We start from the raw sequence: 21,300 nt of genomic DNA on the forward strand, positions 1-21,300 counted from the left end.
CGTAATATCACGTGTCACTCTGATCACAAGATGGCGTTGCTTCACTGCTTGAATAAAAACACAGAAAGATAAAGAATACAATATTTAAACCCTTATAACTGTCACTTACTTCATATGCTCCACAATATCACAGTTTTATCCACGCAGCTGGTACTGTGAACCAGGAGAACTGCCACTCTAGCTGTATAGGCATCAATGGCAACAGGCAATATTTTTTCCCATTACTGCTGACATAATGCAACAGTTAACACCAAAAAAGGCAACACATAACAAGGACATTCTGTTGCATAAATATTTGCTGTAATAGTAAAGTAGGAAAGGAGAGTCAACACAATTTTAGTCTGAGTAAGCACAATGATTTCAACACGTGCGCACAATTTATACATCGAAGGGAAGACCTGCACGTCTCAGCTGGGTATTGACTAAAAGGAAAATTTAACCCTTCAACCCAGGGCCGTATATTGCACCTTATTCTTGCTACCACTCAGAAGTTGAATAAAACTGCGTGTCGGTAACAAGAATACATGGCAGTGAAGGTGCTGGACACTGAAAGAAGCGGGAAACAGGAAGAACACCAACTCTTACCCTTTTATTTCCAGGATTTGAGGTTACGAGGGAATTATAATGATTCTAACACCTTCCAGCCAAGGCATTTATAAATAAGCTGGATTAATAATTATTCTAAACCTTTCAGGTTGAGGGATCTCTTGAAACTCAATAAAACCGCATAACATTAAGGGAGTGGGAGAGACCTCTCGAACTGAAGAGGCTAATAGCGTTGTCTCCTTTATGCTAATTTCATCTTGTTTATTTATCCTAACGATGATGATGACTTCTAGGACTACTGTACTATGGCTTACAGGACATTTGTTATTCCACTTCGTTTCTCACGATGTGGAATTTTAGGTTGGGTTATGTCCGATCGTCCGTTCCACGCTGTATCTCAAAAACCATTTGTTGGAATTTTCTCATATTTTGCATGGCTGTTAGGCAATATAGGAGGTTGATGCCCGTCTTTTCGAAACTCTCAAAAAATCCAAGATGGCTGATTTATGACCAATTGACTGTTTTTGAAACTTTAAATCCTTTATATCTATAGTGTCTCTGGGACTTGTTTCTTTCACCTTAGTTTAATGTATCAACGTTGAAAATATGACTACTTGCACTGATATTAGTAACAAGAACATCACTGATAATAGCATTTATCGCTATTATCATCACTGTTATGTCTTTCGTCATGATCACTGTCTTATACATTCCGAATAACAATAATAAATTCTACTAGTAATAGTAATACTAATACCATCATCATGCTACCAATATCTTCTCCACCACCACCTCCACATAAACAGCTACTGAACCATTCTGTATAAAATCGTGGTGGCTGCAAGAACGCAGTACGGAAGACAGCGTACTGAGGGGACAGTGGAAAACGATTCTGACGCCTTTTTTTTTTTTTTTTTTTTTAAACACCCGGAATCCGGTGAACTGCCTTGTTGATTTATCCTTGCCATATAAGAGTACAGACGATTTTACTAAACTTTTGGGAGGTTTCTTGCAGTGGCTGGGTTAATGACGGCTACATCTAACCCATCCAGTCCGAGAAATATCTCCTAAGTTGAATAAAATCCTCTGCCAGTAGACATAATAATAATAAATATGTAATGGGGCTGAGGGGGTTAAATTGCTTTAAAGAAAATTTTCCGTCAGTAGCAGGAATACAATTAAAAACATCACTGTACTGAGGGGGCTCTAAAGTGTTTTTTCAAACTCCTTTATTTCCACAGGTCTCAAAAACGCAGAAAAAAAAAAAACGCGGCAACAACAACAAAATAAGAATTCAGTCACCATCGTTCTTAAAAAAGGTGATATATTGCACCGCCAAAAATATTTTTCTCAGACGAAAACTTTAAAGACACAAAGGTGAGTGAGGTGATTAATGGGCACAGGTGGAGGGGGGGGGGGAGGTGTCATCCCGGGCTGAAACTTTTTGGATCATCAGTCAAGAGGAAAATAGTACATTGTTCTTGAAGAATAGCGAGGAAAATGGCCAGCTAAAAACAGGGTGGGAAAAGCTGAATCGTGGTTTTAAAAAATTGTAATAGGAAATGACACACATAAATCTGATATAAAATGAAAGACAAGAAGACAGGCAGACATAGAGATGTCCAGAAATACAGATGAGTAGATGGATGGATGGATGAAGTGACTGATAAGAGATATGAACAAGAGTGAAGTGTGAAGAAAAACAGTTCGCACACAAAGTAGGAACCAAGAAAAGTGCAAATAATAACAACCTATATAAACCTAATATTCTGAACACCAAAGGAGCAAAAACTCTGTTCAACCTATCACCCAATCCTACTTTTGCTCCATCGGGAGCGTAGAGGCCCGGGGCTAGGCCAATCAGTCCCGATGTTTAAGGCGAGGGTGGCCAGTCTCGCTCGCCCCTGAGTGGCATATATGGTAATAAATCCCAGCCTTCCCTTGGATGTAAGCCCTTACAGGCGTGATGCTGTTGCAGAGCCTTAGCTCACAATACCTCCAGCGTTCATTTGGTTATATGGTTATCACTCAAAGTGGTAGATGGTTCCCTGATTTATGGGAAATTATTTGGCTTGTTACTCGATGTAGAGCCATATGAAAGTAGCACTACATCGAATACTTGGATGGTGGGTGCCCCTGTATAGCACTGAAATGAACACTCAGCAAAGATTAAAACAAATACTCATATCCAAAGCAAAATAGAAACACCAGAAAAACACAAAAACAAACACTGACTCAGAATAAAGCAAGTGAAGCAAGGACGGGTAATGAGCATACATACATAATTACATACAAATATACATACATGCATTCAAGAAAACACGTACATTTATATCCAAACCGTCTGAAGAAAACACACACACACGCAGCGTGCGCCAACTGTGCTAGTACAACAATGGAAAAATGGATGGAACTGAGACCTAGAATTTGATTTGGAAAACGTTCGAAAAAAACAACAACAACAACAGAAACTATAAAAACACAACACATTTAAAAAGACGAATGAAAAAAGTTAGGAGATGAAGTGAGTAGAAATAGTGAATTAAAAGCCATCCGTTTCAGTGCAACTATCCTTTGAGCTAATTATAACAGTGACGGTGATGGAAGGAAGAGGAGGGGAGGAGCGAGAACAAGAGGATGGAGTGGAGGGGCAGGTTAGGGAGGAAGGAGATTAGTGGGAGGATGCAGCGGTATTTTTAGTATAGTTGCAGGCGCTACTGTCTTGGCCACCCATTATGATTTATGGCCTTAGGCTGCTGGTAACAGACAGACAGATAGATTTAAATATAGAAGGATAGATGAAGAGATAGGTATATATAAAATATACATACAGATCGACAGATTGATTGATAGTTAAACTGATAGATAGATAGATAGATAGATTGATACCCTAGACATCCATCCATCCATACAGACAAACAGATAAATCGATAGACTGATCGACCGAGAGATACAGGTAGATGGATATACAGTGATACAGGTGGATAAATAAATTAGACATTCACAGCGGCAGCCAAACACAAAAAATTACGGTATAAAAAACAGATATATGAACAAATAAAACTATGTGTCTATCTGTCAGTGTTTATCCGACATGGAAATTACTGGGGAAGTATCTAGAAGCTTCCCAAGGAGTGTAGCTGGGATGATATTTTTACAGGTAATTTACTAGTCTAGGTTATTTTTGTTAGAATGGCTCCCCTGATGGACTAAATTAGACTACTCAATTCAGCATCAACTCAGCATGTTGGAAAGATGGTGGCCACTTGCCGTAGGGTTTTCAACTTCCTTATCATTACAAGGGGTCGGAAGGATGGGTGGGTGGATAGGTGGGGTGGAGTGGGGCGGACAGGGCTGGGTGGTTGGGTAGGGTATGGCAGCGTGATTGGGTGAGTGGGTGGACAGGATCGGTGGGTAGATGGGTGGGTAGGTGGGCAGGGTCGGTGGGTGGACAGGGTTGGGAAGGGTGGGTGGGCTGAATGGGTGTGGTGGGATAGCGTGGGTGGGGGTGGGTGGGCAGGTTGGGTCAGTGATGAGTGGGAAATAGGTCCATGAGATGAACAGGTCCATGGGAAATATATCCGCTGTGAAATGAGCTCAAGGAGGATGATACGTAAAGCGAGTAAAATGGATCGCCGGGGGTTGTCTGTCACAGGGGTGGTGGTGGTGGCCCCTTAGGTTCTCAGACAATGCCGGTATGCACGATCAGTTTTCTGTCCGCGCAACACCGGGTACCCCTGAAGTGTAATACAAAGCCGTTACTTGAAAGGATAATAAACTGCACATGGAAAATGAATGTTAGTTATTATGTTTATTTCTTACGGTTTAATGTGATATTTAGGAATAACTTCAAAAGAGATTCAGAACAGTCCTGAACACAGAATGACAACCAAAACTTACTACGTGTGTAGGCATGCAGGGAGGTAGGTGAGTAAAGAAGAAAATTGTTAAGTAGGTAAGTAGGTAGGTGAATAAGTATTTAGGTATGTGGGAACAAAGGGAGGTAAAAAAGGACGGGTATAAGTACATAGGAAAATAAGTAGGAAGGTAAGTAGGTTGCAATGAGAGGAAAAGAAAAGTCAGATGGGTGTGAAAGCAATTACACTAATGTGTAGGGAGGGAGATGAAGGAAATGTAGCATGGTAAAGCAAGAGAGGTATGTTGGTAGACAGGTAAACAGGTAAGTAGGTAGGATAATGGATAAGCAGGTACAGTAGGCAGGTTGGTAAAGAATTAGGTAGGCGGGATGAAACGTAAATGGAAAGTGGAAAACATAAGATCGGTATGGAGGCAGCGACACACGTAGGTATATAGGCTGGTAAGTAGACAAGATGGGGAAGGGACTGAAAAATGTAGAAGCATAAGAGATGTAAACAGAAAGCCAGGACGATTTGGTTGGTATAAAACCAGGTGAATAATTAGGAAAATAATCAGGAAGAGATGGTGAGCAAAATAAGCGCGCGCGCGCACACACACACACTCACACACACACACACACACACACACACACACATATATATATTATATATATATATATATATATATATATATATATATATATATATATATAACAGAGAGAGAGAGAGAGAGAGAGAGAGAGAGAGAGAGGTAAATATTTTTCAGGTTGAAAGTATAAGTACAGAAAATACTCGAGAAAATTGCATTAAATGATTATATGAAGCCTTAATATTGCTGCTGTAGATCTTGTCTCAGAATATCTCTCGTTTTTAATTACCTGCAATATAAAGAAAGGGGTTATTAATAATATAAGTCTGGCGCTATTGCATCGCTGAAAAGAAGTATCATTATAACTGTAAATTACAAATGTTTCCCTGTATTTCAACCCCTTCAGCCCTGGAAGTCTACTGAAAGATGAACAGAATAATATGATGTTTGTCAAAATAAAATAACAACTTGCACGACTTGAAAGGGTTTAGTTTTCCGTACCTATCTATCTGTCTATCTGATTTGCATTATACTTGTCTATTCAGCACCTGTCTAATGTCTCTGTTTTACATTTTACATGTGTGTTTGCGTTTTGTAATGTACTGTGATTGGCTGGCAAAGGAATGGTTATAAATCATTGTCACATCGAGAGAACAAGACACTGAACAAATGGGATGACTAGTGATGAAATGAAAACACCTCAGTCAACACACACACACACACACACACACACACACACACACACAAGGGTATTAATAAATTTTGTGTAACGTTTTGCAAGCATCAAATTAGATCCTATTAGAAAAAGAGAAAGACAAATATTAATGGTGTTCTGGCTAATAAGTAAAAAAATTGTACTTCATCTCTCTCTCCAGTGAATCCGATAGAAAAAAACAAAAACAAAAATACAGCTATCTTCACTACCCCTTCCATGGCCGTGACAATTCCAGTACTATATTCCAGCATCCGCCAGACGATTTCATTGAGCTAAGGATGCATGCCTGGAGACTGAGTGGTGTTTACAATGCATCTGTGAATGAAGACGTTTGTATTTTATTCCAGGCAAGACGGATGATTATATTCGCCTTTACAGAACCCATCACAACCAAAGGGTTAAGAAAGGCACTACAAGAACAAAGGGAAAGAAGAGTATTAATTCGTTAAGTTAAAAGAAGAAGATCTATAACAAAAATAACACAAGAATATTGCTTGTATATGTCAATGGAAATAATACAAAACGAGGTATCACTGTCTAGAAAAAAAATATAGTTAATCAATGAGTCACTGAAGCACTACCAACATAGAAGATAATAACAAACACGAGAAAATGAGAAATAAGTGTGGTAAAGAGTACATGGCAGAAATAATAAAACACGGACTAAGAGTGATAAGATTATGAGAGAGAGAGAGAGAGAGAGTAGTGGGGGAGGTAATAACGGCAAACAGGAAGCTAAGGCGAGAAAATAACTGATGAGACACTAGTAACGAGTAATTTAAAAGAAGCGTTAATTGAAGGAAGATATATACTTATTGCCTCAAGGGAGAACATCCAACAAAGGCTCTATTAAAAGTGAATTAACACTTAAGCCCTTCCACCCGAGGACGTATTCTGCATGTTGTTTAAGCCATATCCAAACAACTTGCTTCAGCACAAAAGGGCAGTGTAGCAGTGATGGGGTTTATGAGGGTTTAGTGTAGGCTATTCCTTCCACAAGAAAGTCTCCCGAAGCTGAATGAAATCGTTTGGAAATAACATGAATAACCCAAAACAATAAGTTACAGGAATCAAGACGTTAGAATATAATTTAACCAGTAAAGAAAGCAGCAGTAATAAGAGTACTGTGGCACGAATACATAATTGGTAAAATGGAATAAAAATATAATGCGGCAAAAAGTATGCAGAAAACAAACGACGAACTGGCTCAAAAAATATCTACTGATAAATTAATAAGTAATAATACTAACGACCTGTGGACTAAGGATATATATATATAAGTTAAACACGTTCCAGAATTGTCAGTTACTTCAAAAATATTCATTAAAAATTGGGAGTCGTATCCACTTCGTGATTTCAAGTTACGATATGCCCAAGACCAAAGGCGTTGTGTAAATGACCGTAAAAATGTGGAGTTTGTATTCCACTTTACGATTTATGAAAGAAAAATAATAATTTACTTATGTTAAATACTAATAAAAATCAACTAGAAGTTAAATGGATTTTTAAAAATCTCGATTTTCATATCAAACTTTGGAGTTCGTGTAATCTACTTTTGTTTTGACTAGCTCTAAGAAACTTTCCTTGCCGTTAGGGAGGGAAACAAAAAAGACGATTATCAGCGTAAAAAACTGACAGCAATGCGTAAACTAAACTGGTGAACAAAAGTAAGGTCATAAACAAAGCTTAGTAATAACAGGTAAGTACAGGTATGATAAGAAAGGTGTGTAAGAAAAGGATGATCAGAACACAGGTTGGGTATATAATAAAATAAACCGGTAATATATTATCTATTTATGGAAACCCCAAGTGATAAAGAGCTAAATAAGTGGAAGGAAACTGAACACATAGAGCGTACAGCAGTGTTTTGTAAAAATCCTGAAACACATTACGATAGCTAAGACACACACACACACACACACACACACACACATATATATATATATATATATATATATATATATATATATATATATATATATATATACTGTATATCTATATATATATATATATATATATATATATATATATATATATATATATATATGACTGTGTCCAATTACTTTAGTAAATAAAGAAACCAAGACTAATCATCGTAAACTGGCCAAGCACCTATTAAAAGATACTGAGACCAATCACATAAAGGAGAAAAAGGAAATAAAATTGTAAATAAAAGAGGAAGTTAAAACTAACAGAAATAATAAAATAAAGAAACCAAGGCTAATAATCGTGAACTGGCCAAGCACCCATTAAAAGAAATTGAGACCAATCACATAAAGGAGAAAAAGGAAATAAAATTGTAAATAAAAGAGGAGGGTAAAACTAACAGTAAAAAAAAAAAAAAAAAAAAAACACTTACCTAGTTCATTACAATGAGGCAGAAATGTTGCTACCATCACACGATTTTACACTGCTTAGAGGTCAGTGAATATTGTACCACCACCTTCTGTTTAAAAATTATCTCCTAAACTGAATACTATCGTCTGTTGGTATTTATTAACGAAACAAAAATTTACTTTATTTGAGTGAAAGCGTTAACCTCCGAGTACTGGGACTTCTCTCGACTGAAGAAAATCGATGGGTGTTAACTTTAATACCAAGGCGTACCAACACCAGCGAATTGGGTAACTCATCCCGTACAACAGTTTTGTTATTTTTGCTACAATTGTACGGTATTCTTCCGCTTTAGGAAGATCTGTGGCGGTTAAGGCAGACTTTTTTTCTCCCTTTCACATTGAAAAATTTCCCTAAGTTGGACAAAACAAGTTGGTGGCAGGAAGATTGATGCAAAAATTGGCACTAAAGGGTTCATGAGGAAATTAAGATTTTCGACTGCAGAACTACTCATATAAAGAAATGCAGCCACACACATACAATAAAGAATAATACTCGGTTAAAGACAGATTAAATAAATAAATAAATATAAAAACTAAACCTTGATTGGGTAAAAATAAATTTGCATTTGGCTCAATCGGTAGAGAGGTGGCCTGCAGTCCTGCCGGACCTAGGTTCGAATCCCCGCTGGGGCAGGGAACAGTTTAAGGATATGAATTTCGCTAAATCAGACTTTACCTACAGTATTTACCAGACGACCCGCCGACATGTAAAAATACCCCCGCTAATACCAATACACCAGTCCTGTATGAGACAGCCCTAGTATGTATTCAATATGGACGGTGGGTGTTAGCGCCGAAGTGGTGACATGTAGAGGTGTATGATATGTAGGAGGGCTACTGGGCCTTGATAGCTTTGGTATTAAATTAAAGTTAACACCCATCGACACACAAAAATAACTCGACGTTAGACGGATGAAATACGTGAAATAAATACAAGAAAATTTGTTTTACAGCCACACTAAATAAAGTAAAGGTCTAATTAACCAGGGAATATAGATAAATCAACGTAAGAAAGTGACACCAATAGCTAATTAAAGTCGGGAACGTTTCATAATTTTTTCTTTAGCTACTTATCATACGAAGTAATACAGTGCTGGAGGCCTCTAGTGAAGGCGTTAGTGATGGATACTCGTGCATTCAACCCCTGCAGCTCAAACAGTCTCTCCTAATCTACATAAACTCTGTCGACGTGGCAAGAACAAAATGAGATCTCATACTGAAAGGTGAATTGATTTTATTTTTCATAAATTACAATCACGCAGAACTAGAAATGGTGAAGACATAAAAGAAGGAATAAGGAGAAAAACTATAGGTAATGAAAAGTTACAGATAATACGAACGAATATATATATATATATATATATATATATATATATATATATATATATATATATATATATATATATATATATATATATATATGATCACTTAATGAGGCTGTGGAAAAAGAGGATATATACAAGAGAAAATTACACATAATTTTGTTAATAAGAAAATAATTTATATCCAATCGGTGAGCTTCACCTGGAGGAGTTGATTATACGAGTATCAGTGACCAGAGAAGACACGTAAGTACAGTATGTAGGGTTACTAAATCTAATATTACCTAAACATGGAAAAGACAACTTTTGAGAACTGGCAAAATGTTCACTTAAAGAAAAGCATAGAAAGAACACACACACACACACACACACACACACACACACACACGATGAAGGAAAGATAGGATAGCCATACGGTTCTTACAAAGAGATGAATAATATGTGAAAGATGAATGAAACAACCGCACACACAGACTTGAATCAAAATGCAACCTGTAATTTAGGAAATAAGAAAATTAATACACTGTGTGTGTGTGTGTGTGTGTGTGTGTGTGTGTGTGTGTGTGTGTGTGTGTGTGAGGTACCTACTTGGAGAAGAGGCGGAGCACAACACAGATGATGACGAACATGAGCGCCAGTCCCGCCAGCACTCCCACCATGGTAGGGTCCACCTTGTTCTTCGGTATGGCTGGAGTGGCACAAAAAGGGACTAGGTTAGCTTAACTTAATTCTCTTCATTTTAGTTCACTTCAAATCAATGTAATTTAGTTCAGTTTACCTTAATTCAATACAGACACTTCAGTTCAGTTCATTTCAGTTCGGTTCAGTTCACTTACGTCCATGCGAGGTCGGGTCAGACTCGGCTGGGCTAAGTTAGGTAAGGTTAGGTCAGAATAGGTCAAGTTAGATTAGATAAGCTTAGGTCTTGGGTAAGGTTCGACAGAGATGGCTTTGGTTAGGTTATTTTGTTTTATCCTTACTGTTACCAGACTTTGCTTTCTTTTTTATTTTTTTAAACATACGAGAGATCAGTGACAGTGAAGGAATTAGGGAAGGCTGAATCTAATCTTAATAATTGGAAAAGTTTACCCCCCCCCAAAATATATATATATATATATATATTAGCGAGAAAATAATAAAAACAGATTAAAGGCGTTAGATGTGGTTAGTATAGGTAAATACAGGTTAGGCTAGGCTAGGCTGGGTCAGATTAGGTTATGTCATGCTAGATTAGGAGGGAGGAACTAATCAGTTTCCTCCAAACATCAGCCCACAGTAGTTCATGTCCACCTGTTACAGATTTTTTCTTTATATGAGTGGAAGACATCTGTAGTCTTGTATATGCATTTTTTTTTTTGTACTTGTTATGTTTTTCCTTCCTCTATTCGTCTTCAGTAAAAAAAAAGAAAAGAAAAGAGAAAAAGAAAGAGGTAGGTAAGAGACAGTAACCTCCGTCAGTGCGACAGAGTTTTGTTAATATCGTTTTGCTGCTGCTATAAAGGTTATTCTACGTAGAATACTGTATAGTAGGGGAGGGGCTGATGAAGGTTATCCCTAATACTTCCAGCTTGAGGAGTCTCTCCAAAACTAAATGTTACCGTCTAGAGACACCAGAGATACCTTTCAAAGAGGTCATCATAATGAAAACATTGATGGATTTTTGTAGACCCATTAATGGCAGAGATCTCACCTAAACGGAATGAATTACGTGGTGGTAGCCAAAATAAAACCAAAAAAACAAAACGGGGTCATCATACTGAAAGAACTGTTGAACAATAACGCCCCCATTACACTCCTAACTAAAGTCATTACTCTTGGAGCGGTACAAAAGTAATAAACACAAAGTCATTGGCCTAGAGTGGGTAATGTAAACAGCGTCAATATTTTAGATGGACGGTTCTGATATATGTAACGAATGAAGACCAGCTGAAATATATGACAGTACAATACGTTTCCGTCTCATAAACCCACCAGTGCTGTAGAGATTATAACATAGGGCAGTGAGAGAGAGAGAGAGAGAGAGAGAGAGAGAGAGAGAGAGAGAGAGAGAGAGAGAGAGAGAGAGAGAGAGAGAAAGGAGATGAGGTTGATTGGAGGGAAGGAGGGGATGGAATACTAAAATGAGTGGACGGAAGAAAGTGTGTGTGTGTGTGTGTGTGTGTTCTTACCTTACCTAATTGTATCTTTACAGGAATGAGTCAAGCTCGTACTGTCCCGTGTCTTAAACCATATTTATCATACATATCCTTAAATTTGTGAATTGTTTTGGCACACACTATTTCATTCGGTAGTGCATTCCATTGATCAATTGCTCTGTTTGGGAAACTGAATTTCCTTACGTCTTTATCACCTCTCTTCTTATGCAGTTTTTTGCAGTGTCCTCTTGCTGATGCTTCTCCATATGTTAAGTAATCATTTATGTCTATTTTCTCCTTTCCTGATATGCATTTATATAGCATTATCATGTCACCTCTTTTCCTTCTCTCCTGTAGTGTTGGTAGATTCAGTTTATTTAGTCTTTCTTCGTAGCTTAGGTCCCTTAAGCTTGGTATCCATCTTGTAGCGGCCCTTTGAACTTTTTCAATCTTGTCTATGTGCTTTTTGAGATGAGGACTCCAGACTACTGATGCATATTCCAGGGTTGGTCTAATGAATGATGTTATTATCCTTCTTAGCATGTCTTCATTTATGTATGTGAATGCTACTCTCATATTTGAAAGCAGTGTATACATGTTCCGTACCTTCTCGCTGATGTGGTCAGCCGGAGATAGTCTGTTATTGATAATCACACCTAGGTCTTTCTCTCTTTCTGATGTATATAGGGTTTTATTTTCTAACTTATAATCCCAATCAGGTCTTTTTCCACTTTTACCAAACTTGATTACATGACACTTGTCCACATTGAATTCCATTTGCCATGTACTACTCCATTCATGAAGTTTGTTTAATTCTTCTTGTAGCTCTTTACAAGAGTCTGTGTTAGTAATTCTCCTTTGTATTTTTGCATCATCTGCAAACATATTCAGATAGCTCTCATTTCCAGTGTTACTGTTTATATCATTTATATACACTAAAAACATGATTGGTGCCAGCACTGAACCCTGTGGTACTCCACTAGTCACTTCTTTCCATGATGAGTAGTTTCCTCTTAGTACTGTCCTCATTTCTCTTTTTGAGAAAGTCTTGCATCCAACAAAACAGTTTGCCTCGAATTCCTCCTTGATGGTACAGTTTCCATAAAAGTCTTTGGTGTGGTACTGTGTCAAAAGCTTTCTTGAAATCTAAATAGATACTGTCCACCCATCCTTCCCTTTCCTGTATTGTGTTTGTTACTCTGTCATAGTAGCTCAACAGATTAGTAACACATGATTTTCCTTTTCTGAAACCAAACTGTCTTTCTGTTATCATACTGTGTTCTTCTAGATGATTTACCCAAGCTTTTCTTATAAGTTTTTCTAATACCTTGCTTACTACACTGGTCAGTGATACTGGTCGGTAGATGAGTGGATTTTGTCTATTTCCTTTCTTGAATAAGGGGACAATATTTGCTTTTTTCCAAATATCTGGTAGTTTACCTTGACTCAAGGATTTCTTGAAAATTAAAAATAATGGTTTACATAACTCCTTTGCACATTCTCGTAATACCCAACATGAAATTTCATCAGGACCACTTGCTTTTCCTCTGTCTAATCTACTTAACTCCTCTTGTATTACTTTTTCTCTTATTTGTATATCTGGTAGTATGTGTGGACATGCGTGTTCCACATAGTCCCTCTCAAAATTTTTTTCTTCTGTAAAAACTAATTGGAAATTCTTATTTAGTGCTTCACAAATATCTTTCTCTTGTGTATAAGTGATTCCCTCGTCCGTAATGGATTGTATTATATCTTTTACTTTAGTTTTGCTTCTGATATAGCTGTAAAACAGCTTTCGTTGATCACTACTTTTATTTATTATATCCTCCTCAAACTGTTTTTGGGCTTCCCTCCTTATTCTTGTATAGTCGTTTCTTGCCTGTTTATAATTATTGTACGCCCTTTCACTATTGTGTGTTCTGTGTCTATTCCACAACAAATCTCTTCTTTCTTTTGATTTTTTACATTCTGTATTGAACCATTTCTGTATTTTCTTATCTGCTTCTTTGTGCTGTGGGATGTACTTCTGGACTCCTATTTCATAAAATTCACAAAATTTTTTATATACAGCATTTAAATCTTGTCCTCTAAGCTCATTTTCCCAATCAACTTCTAAGAAATACTTCTTTAGGTCTTGATAATTTCCATTTCATAGTTTAGGCTCTTTTTGTAACTATCATTGCTGTTTACTATGTCATATGCTATCCTGAAGTTATAGTTTAGTACTGCATGATCGCTTTTGCCGAGTGGAGGGTGATATATTAAACTGTCAATATCATTTTCTTGCCTTGTAAATATTAGATCTAGCACTGAAGGTACATCAAGTCCTCTTTTTCTGGTGGTTTCCCTCACATGTTGCGTTAAGAAAAACTCTTGTACGAGATCCAGGAGCTTTTGGTCCCAACAGCTTTCTTGGCTATTTATATCTAGAGTATTCCAATTTATATTTGTATTGAAGTCCCCAATTAGTATAATTCTTTCCGATTTCTCTTCCATTTTATGTAGCAATGATCTTACACTCTGAATTGTACTCTCTGCCAGGTCCTCATATTCGTCTCTTTCCCATGTGTTTGATCTGGGTGGCATGTACAAATTTGCTACAATTACTTTACCTTCAGATGTGTCGATCTCTACTGCAATCAGTTCTACTTGTGATGGTATATCTAGTTTTATTTCCTTGACTTTTAGATTTTTCTTAGTTAATATTATAATTCCTCCTGCTTTTTTTAAATATCTGTCTCTTCTCCATATATTGTATTCCTCTAAGTTTAGTATGTCATTTGATATCCTTGGTATTAATTTTGTTTCAGTTAGGCATATTATTTGTGGTTCATTTTCTCTGACATAATCATTCATCTCTAGTAATTTAGATACCATTCCATCCACATTTGAGTACATCAACTTTATCATCTTGTTTATATACTTGTCCTGACATGGTTCTACTACCTTCCTCCTTTTTCTTCCATCCTGTTTGTGTACCACTTTCGTACCTGCAATCCTATTACTTTGTAAAAAAATTTCTTCTTGTCCTCTTCTGATCTTCCCTCATTTTTTTTTTTTTGCTTCCTCCCTTTTCTCTTTCAGTAATTCCATTTCCTCTTGTGTTAGACATCTTTTTATCCATACATTTTTGAACTCCTCTTTTTCCTTAAGATTCTTTGCATTTTTTAGTATCTCTTCCACAGTGTTTACACTCTGGAAAGTCACCTTTAGAGGTCTTGTCTTGCTTTTCGTGTGTTTCCCTAACCTGTTGTGTTCCTCTATGTCTTTACGACAGTTGGCCTCTGAGACTTCTTGCAGTAAGCTCATTACATTTGCCATCTCCTTTTTTGTCTCTTGTGATCTTGTTTTTAACTTCATCCTCTTCTATACCAGTGATTACTATTGATTTGTTTATCTCTACTGAATCTCTGACTAACTTTGGATTGTTTTGGATTATTCTTTTCACCTCCTTTTTAATGCTTTTTTCCTCCACCCTTGTTTCTAAGTCTTTCTTTACTTTCACCATTTCTGCATACGTGGTTTCTACATCATTTTTGTAGCTTTGCACAGCTTCATTTACTTGTGTTATCTTCTCCTCAATATCACTGCTCTGGTCAATAAGACTGCTAACTTGCCTAATTGTCTCTGTCATTTTTGAACTCTTCCATAACACTCTCGTGATTGACTACTGTACTTGCCATTTCACTAATTTTCTTCCTAAGTGTACTCAATTCCACGGTTAGTTCACTGATGGTTGTGTCTTTCTTATTGGCCTCCCTTCCTAGTTTTTCTATTTCTTCCTTTTGCAAGTGCATCTGCTTCTTTATTTCATCAATTTCATTTCTGAAAGCCATTTCTAGTTTGTTTACACGTTCAACCAGTCTATTGTGGGTCTCTACTTCAACCAGTTCTTGGTAGAAATCATCATTTTGCTTTTTACCTTTATCCCTTTTCTTTTCCAAATTTGTTTTATTGAAGTATGTATCCATTTTGCAATACTTAAAGTGCAAAGCATATTCTTACAATCTCCGTCTTGTTGTAAACAAACCTCAGAGATGACTCAGCGTATTCTTTCGTCTTGGTTCTATTTCCTGTTTTTACAAGTCTTGTTGAAACTTATTATTTTTTTCCCTTTTTATAATGAGCAATCATTTAGTCTAACCTGGTACTGAGCTTGACTCATACAAAGATACTATTTAGGTAATGCCACTGGCCGTGATTGGTACGGAGAGCCGGTGTCACACGTCCACCTAGCTTGAATCCCTGTGTGTGTGTGTGTGTGTTCTTACCTAATTGTTCTTACTTAATTGTATCTTTACAGGAATGAGTCAAGCTCGTACTGTCCCGTGTATTAATTTGGCACACACTATTTCATTCGGCAGTTCATTCCACTGATCAATTGTCCTGTTTGGGAAACTGGATTCATTACGCCTTTGTCACCCCTCTTTGCTGATGCCTCTCTATAGGTTATATATCCATTGATCTCTATTTTCTCATTCCCTATGCATTTATATAGCGTAATCATGTTTCCTCTATTCCTACTCTCTTGTTATGTTGGTAGGTTCAGCTTTTCTAGTCTTTCTTCATAGCTTCGATCCTTTAAGCTTGGTACCCATCTTGTAGCTGTCCTTTGTACTTTTTCAAGCTTATCTATGTGTTTTTTGAGATGAGGATTCCAGACCAAAGATGCATACTCCAGGGTTGGTCTGATGAATGATGTTATCTTTCTCAGCATATCTTCATTTATATATGTGAATGGTATTCGCATATTAGCAAGCAGTGTATACATGTTTCGTACCTTTTCACGTGGTCAGTCGGAGATAGTCTGTTACTGATAATCACTCCCAAGTCCTTCTGATATGTGTAGGGTTGAACATTCTAGTTTATAATACCAATCTGGTCTCTTTCCATTTTTTACAAACTTAATTACATGGCTTTTGTCCACACTGAATTCCATTTGCCAAATATTGCTCCAGTCATGAAGCTTATTTAATTCTTCTTGTAGCTCTCTGCAAGAGTCTGTGTTTGTAAATCTCCTTTGTATTTTTGGATTATCAGCAAACATATTTAGCTAGCTTCCACTTCCAATGTTCCAGTCTATATCATGTATATATACTAAAAACATAACTGGTGGCAGCACTAAGCCGTGTGGAACTCTGCTAGTCACTTCCCTCCATAATGACCAATTTCCCCTTGGTACTGTTCTCATTTCCCTTTTTCTGAGAAAATCCTGTGTCCAATAGAACAGATTACCTTGGATTCCTCCTTGATGGTACAGTTTCCATAAAAGTCTTTGGTGCGGTACTCTGTCAAATGCTTTCTTAAAATCTGAATAGATACTGTCCACTCATCCCTCTCTTTACTGTAGTGTTTCTGCAACTCTATCATAGCAGCTAAATAGATTTGTAACACATGATTTTCCTTTTCTAAAACCGAACTGCTTTTCTGATATCATACTGTGTTCTTCTAGATGGATTACCCAAACTTTTCTTATCAGTTTTTGTAGTATCTGTCTTAAAACACTGGTCAGAAATACTGGTCTGTAGTTGAGTGGATTCAATTTCCATTCTTGAATAACGGAACAATGTTTGCTTTCTTCCAAATCTCAGGTAGTATACCTTGACTTAAGGATCCCTTAAATATTAAATATAATGGTCTGCTTAACTCTTCTGCACATTCATGTAATACCCAACCTGAAATTTCGTCAGGACCATTTGTCTTTCCTTTGTCTAATTTACTCAACTCTTCTTGTACTTCTTGTTCTGATATTCGTATATCTGGTAGTATGTGTGAGCATACATGTTCCTTATCATCTCTCTCAAAATTACTATCTTCTGTAAAAACTGACTGTAAATTTTTGGTAAAAACTTTGCAAATAGATTTTTCTTGGATGTAGGTTATCCCCTCATCCATGATGGACTGTATTTCATCTTTAACTTTGGTTTTGCTTCGGACGTAGCTGTATGAAAAAGCTTCAGGTGATCTGTACTTTTATTTATAATATCTTCCTCAAACTGTCTTTGAGCTCCTCTCCTTATCCTTGTTTAATAATTTCTTGCCTGTTTATAGTTGTTATATGCCCTCTCACAATTGTGTCTTCTGCGTCTGTTCCACAGCAAGTCTCTTTTCTCTTTCGATTTTTTACATTCTGTATTAAACCACTTCTTTATTCTTATTTCTGTTTCTTTGTGCTGAGGAATATAATTTTGGACTCCTGTTTCATATATATAATTCACAAAATTTTCTATATATGACATCTACATCTTGTCCGCTAAGTTCATTTCCAATCTATTTATACGCAGTACTTCTTTAGGTCATGGTAGTTGCCCTTTTTGTAGTGTAGGCTCTTTTTGTAACTTTCATTACTGCTAACAATATAATATGCTATCCTGAAGTAGAAATTTAATGCGACATGGTCGCTTTTGCTGAATCGAGGGTGGTACACTATGTCGATATCATTACCGACACATTATGTGTGTGTGTGTGTGTGTGTGTGTGTGTGTGTGTGTGTGTGTGTGTGTGTGAGAGAGAGAGAGAGAGAGAGAGAGAGAGAGAGAGAGAGAGAGAGAGAGAGAGAGAATAGGGCCTAAGGGGAGGGCGGATGGAGGGGGCGCAAAGGAATGGAGTTGAAGGCCGAGGGGAGGGAGTGAGCGAGAGTAAGAGTGGAGGGTGGGAGAGAAGGTGTGTGAGGGGATGGAGGGAAGGAAAGAGAGTGGTTGGAAAGAGGGTTGAGGGAGGGAGAGAGAGTAAGGGTATGGAATATTGAAGAGGGGTGGGAACCAATAACTCTGAAACATTTCCCTCTAGGATGCGTACCCCTGCGGTAGATAGGTAGGTAGGAAGGTAGGACGGGAGGCAGGTAAGAAGGGTAAGAGGCAGGCAGGGTAAATGACAGAGAGAATATATATATATATATATATATATATATATATATATATATATATATATATATATATATATATATATATATATATATATATACAGATAGATATGTTACGGAACTACAAGAGCTACAATTACTGACCGCCTGATGTAGGAAAATTGTTTTCTAATGAATTACTCTTACAGTCATGAGTTACTGCACCTCTGTAACGGCTGAGGATTGGACCCGTGATGAAAAAAAAAAAAATATATTACTTCAAGAATAACCTCTTGAAGTTCATCACATGTTTCACGGCACACTAGTGGCATTTATCTTCCTTGTGTCGTGGCAAAATTGTATTATAGGATACTTGTAAACTACGCTAGGGAGATTACCAACTAATTAGTTGGTGAGGAACAAGGGGCATCAGGAATGACAGGGGATGTGTAGATTTGGTACAGCACAGTGCATGTTCTGAAATATTAAACAGAAAATGTATTGACAGGAGGGAAAGACTTGTATGCCGCCTTCATGGATTTGGAGAAAATATTAGAGTAGATAGACAAGGAACGTGGTTAGCACTGAAGATATATGGAGTAACTGAGAGATTGCTGAATGCTATCAAGAGTATGTATGACGGTGTAAGGGGCACTCTGCGAATGGAAAGTGAACTGAGGTCTTTTATTTGAATAACTTTAGTTATTTTCTATCTATTTGTCTATCTATCCATTCTTCAACCTACTCGTATCTATCTACACACACACACACACACACACACACACACACACACACACACAACTGTGTGTGCCTGATTCCCATATTACCTTCAGTGCAGCCATTGTTCCTGTTTCTAAGAGTATGAAACTCTCCGTGTTTCGCGTAACGATACTCGCAATTGGGCCTCTCACGTTAGATCACTTGCTGAAGCCGCCTCAAAGTAAACTTGGATTATTGTACAGAGTCCGTAACTTCTTCACCAACAAGCAGTTAGCTGTAATTTACAAGGGTCATGTGTTCTCTCAGCTCGAATACTGCTCACCCTTGTGGAGTGGTAGTGGGGCAGTTGAACTTAAACGACTGGATGAAATTGAAAGCAAAGCTATAAGAACAATTAATAACCCAGCAATTACAAACAAACTACATTCCCTAGAAGAAAAATGGAATGTTGTCTCCCTTCCTTTATTTCACAGATACTTTTACGGCAAAATTTTGTTAGACGAAGTTGTACCCCTTGTTCCACTTTTCCACGCCTTCCTCTATGCTACACGGACATCTGATAGCTCTCATGATTGGACTGTCACATTGTCATATTGCAGAACTTCTGCCTATCAGTATTCCATTATTCCCCAAACTGTTTCCCTTTGGAACTAGGTTCCCCAGATTAATTTCCCCCCAAACTTCAACCTACAGCAGTTCAAGGCCAACTCTTGCAGATTTTTTATAAATGGAGGACACCTGTAATCTGGTGTATGAAATTATTTTTTCATTTAATTTGTTTTTTCTTCGTCTTTCTTCTTCTGAAAAAACTAAAAATAAATATTGGATGTGTACAAATATCAATCTGTCTATTGCCAGTTGTTGCCCATCAATACCGTAAGGGGTGGCCACAAGAGAATCGCCTTCATGTCACCCTGTACTCTTCCATCTGACTGCCGTCTCTCCAATGTACACGCCCTTCTCTCCACTCCATGTTTGAAGCGCAATGCTGTTTGGTAGTGAGACCTGGGCAGTAAAGCAAGAGTTTATCTGCAAGCTCAAACTTACAGAAATGACAGATATTAGCAGGCTCAAATGTAAAGAAATGAAAGCGATTACTTGGATGTTCTCTGCGTCCTTGAATGCAAGGCCAGGGGGTGGGGGTGGGGGTAATGTTTACGATGAAAAAGTTCAGTGGAAGGATGGGACTGAGATGTATTGGTGTTGTGATGAGGAGAGGTAGATTGAGATGGTTTGAGCACGTGGAGAGGATGGAGGATGGCAACTGGCTGCAGAAAATGAGAAGTGTGAAGGTAAGGGTAGGGTTGTAAGAGGCTGACATAAAAAGACCTGGAACGAGGTCACAGTTTGTGACATCAAGGATAAAGGACTGAACAGGGAGGCTGCCAGAGATCGAGCAGCATGGATACCCACCATTAGGTAACCAAGGCCGACGCAGTCTAGCATTTTGGAGACTATAAACGAACGAGCTAACCCCATCCCTCCATTTCATGTTTGGTCTTCCCCTCCCCGGCCTCCACCTTACCTACATTTACTGTCTTTCTCAGTCTCCCATTCTCCATCCTCTCCATCTGGGCAAATCATATCAAAGTATTATTTCCAGTGCATCCATTTCAGCACCACATCGCTCCTTCACTTCCACCTCAGCACCACACCGCTCCTTCACTTCCACCCCAACACCACAGTTCTCCTTCACTTCCATGCCAGCACCACAGCGCTCCATTACTTCTTCCCGAACACCATAGCGCTCCTTCACTTTCACCCCAGTACCGCAGCGCTCATTCACTCCCACCCCAGCATCACAGTCTCCTTCATTTCCTAATTGCCCATCTCTCCACGTAACATCACATGCTCCTCTCAAATAACACATCCAGTGTTCTCACTCTCGATTTATGCCCCTCGAATAAGTTGCCAACCTCACTTCCAAACCTCTGAGTGGGGATCACATTAAAGTCATGCAGCCACTTTTTTTTCATTCTCATGCTTACTTTCCCCTTCTGTATTACTGCTCTCAGTGAACTAGCAACCATCACTGATGTACCCTTTAGTGCCCTTCATCCTCAAAACTTCCATCCTACTATCACACTGCCTGAATATTTTAAGACTACCTGAATATTTGAAGACACTCACAGTCTCCATTCCGTAACCATCCACCCTGACTGTGGACTCTGTGACTTCA

The 21,300-nt window shown here is 37.9% G+C and overlaps 1 protein-coding gene across 1 annotated transcript in view; it reads right to left on the minus strand.

The window, feature by feature from the left end:
• Positions 1-21,300, minus strand: part of jus (EB domain-containing julius seizure protein) — a 690,978-nt gene that overhangs the window by 36,192 nt on the left and 633,486 nt on the right. Inside the window, exon 5 of the mRNA XM_080266641.1 lies at positions 10,014-10,113. Within this exon, the coding sequence (XP_080122767.1) occupies positions 10,014-10,113 (100 nt within the window). The remainder of the gene's footprint in view (positions 1-10,013; positions 10,114-21,300) is intronic.

Source organism: Coenobita brevimanus, chromosome 21 (genome assembly GCF_032717465.1).
Source record: "Coenobita brevimanus isolate Jiangsu-jjx chromosome 21, ASM3271746v2, whole genome shotgun sequence".
Classification (NCBI taxonomy): domain Eukaryota; kingdom Metazoa; phylum Arthropoda; class Malacostraca; order Decapoda; family Coenobitidae; genus Coenobita; species Coenobita brevimanus.